This window comes from Eimeria mitis, genomic scaffold (genome assembly GCF_000499745.2).
Source record: "Eimeria mitis Houghton genomic scaffold, Emh_scaff2526, whole genome shotgun sequence".
Classification (NCBI taxonomy): domain Eukaryota; phylum Apicomplexa; class Conoidasida; order Eucoccidiorida; family Eimeriidae; genus Eimeria; species Eimeria mitis.
The window spans coordinates 2,507-3,230 of NW_013570865.1; the positions used below are offsets into that span (position 1 = coordinate 2,507).

The following is a 724-nucleotide window of genomic DNA, read 5'->3' on the forward strand; positions in this document are numbered from 1 at the left end:
TGCTGCTGCTTCAGCTGCTGCTGCTGCTTCTGCTTCTGCCGCTGCTGCTGCTGCTGCTGCTGCTGCTTTCTTCTTGCAGCAGCCACATCCCTTTTCGGCAGCAGCAGGAGCAGCAGCTGCTGCTGCTGCATCTGTTGCTGCTGCATTCGTTGCTGCTGTGTCTGCTGCTGCTGCACCTGCTGGTGCTGCTGCTGCTGCTGCTGCGTCTTCTGCTGCTGCATGCGCTGCTGCTGGTCTAGCTGCTGCTGCAGGGCCTACAGCAGCAGCGTCAGCATCTTCTGCTGCTGATTCTGTTGTTGCTGCTGCTAGCAGCAGCTTGCTGCTGCTGCAGCAGCAGATAAAAGAGAAGACAAGAGCAGCAACCGCTCTAACCCTCATCTCCAGCTGAGGGTTTAGGGTTTAGGGTTTAGGGTTTAGGGTTTGCTTCACCCAAAGCACCAAACCACTTGAAACTCAGGACCCACCACAGTCTCTAACCAAAACTAACCCCTAAACCCTAAACCCTAAACCCTCAACACTAAACCCTAAACCCTAAACCCTAAACCCTAAACCCCACACCTCAAACCCTCAGAGAGACTGTGGGGCCTCGATGGTGGAGAGTTAGTAAATCTTAAACCCTCGTGTGAAGCTAAGAGGGCCTAATATGGCCCTAAACCCTAAACCCTAAACCCTAAACCCTAAACCCTAAACGCCACGTAAGCCCTAAGCCCTAAACCCTAAACCC

The 724-nt window shown here is 53.6% G+C and overlaps 1 protein-coding gene across 1 annotated transcript in view; it reads right to left on the bottom strand.

The window, feature by feature from the left end:
- EMH_0055130 (ctr copper transporter domain-containing protein, putative) overlaps nucleotides 1-378 on the bottom strand; it is a gene marked incomplete at both ends in the record, with an annotated part of 2,680 nt that extends 2,302 nt beyond the window's left edge. Inside the window, 2 exons of the mRNA XM_013497194.1 lie at nucleotides 1-254; nucleotides 373-378. Of these exons, the coding sequence (XP_013352648.1) occupies nucleotides 1-254; nucleotides 373-378 (260 nt within the window). The remainder of the gene's footprint in view (nucleotides 255-372) is intronic.
- Nucleotides 379-724: the final 346 nt, after the last annotated feature.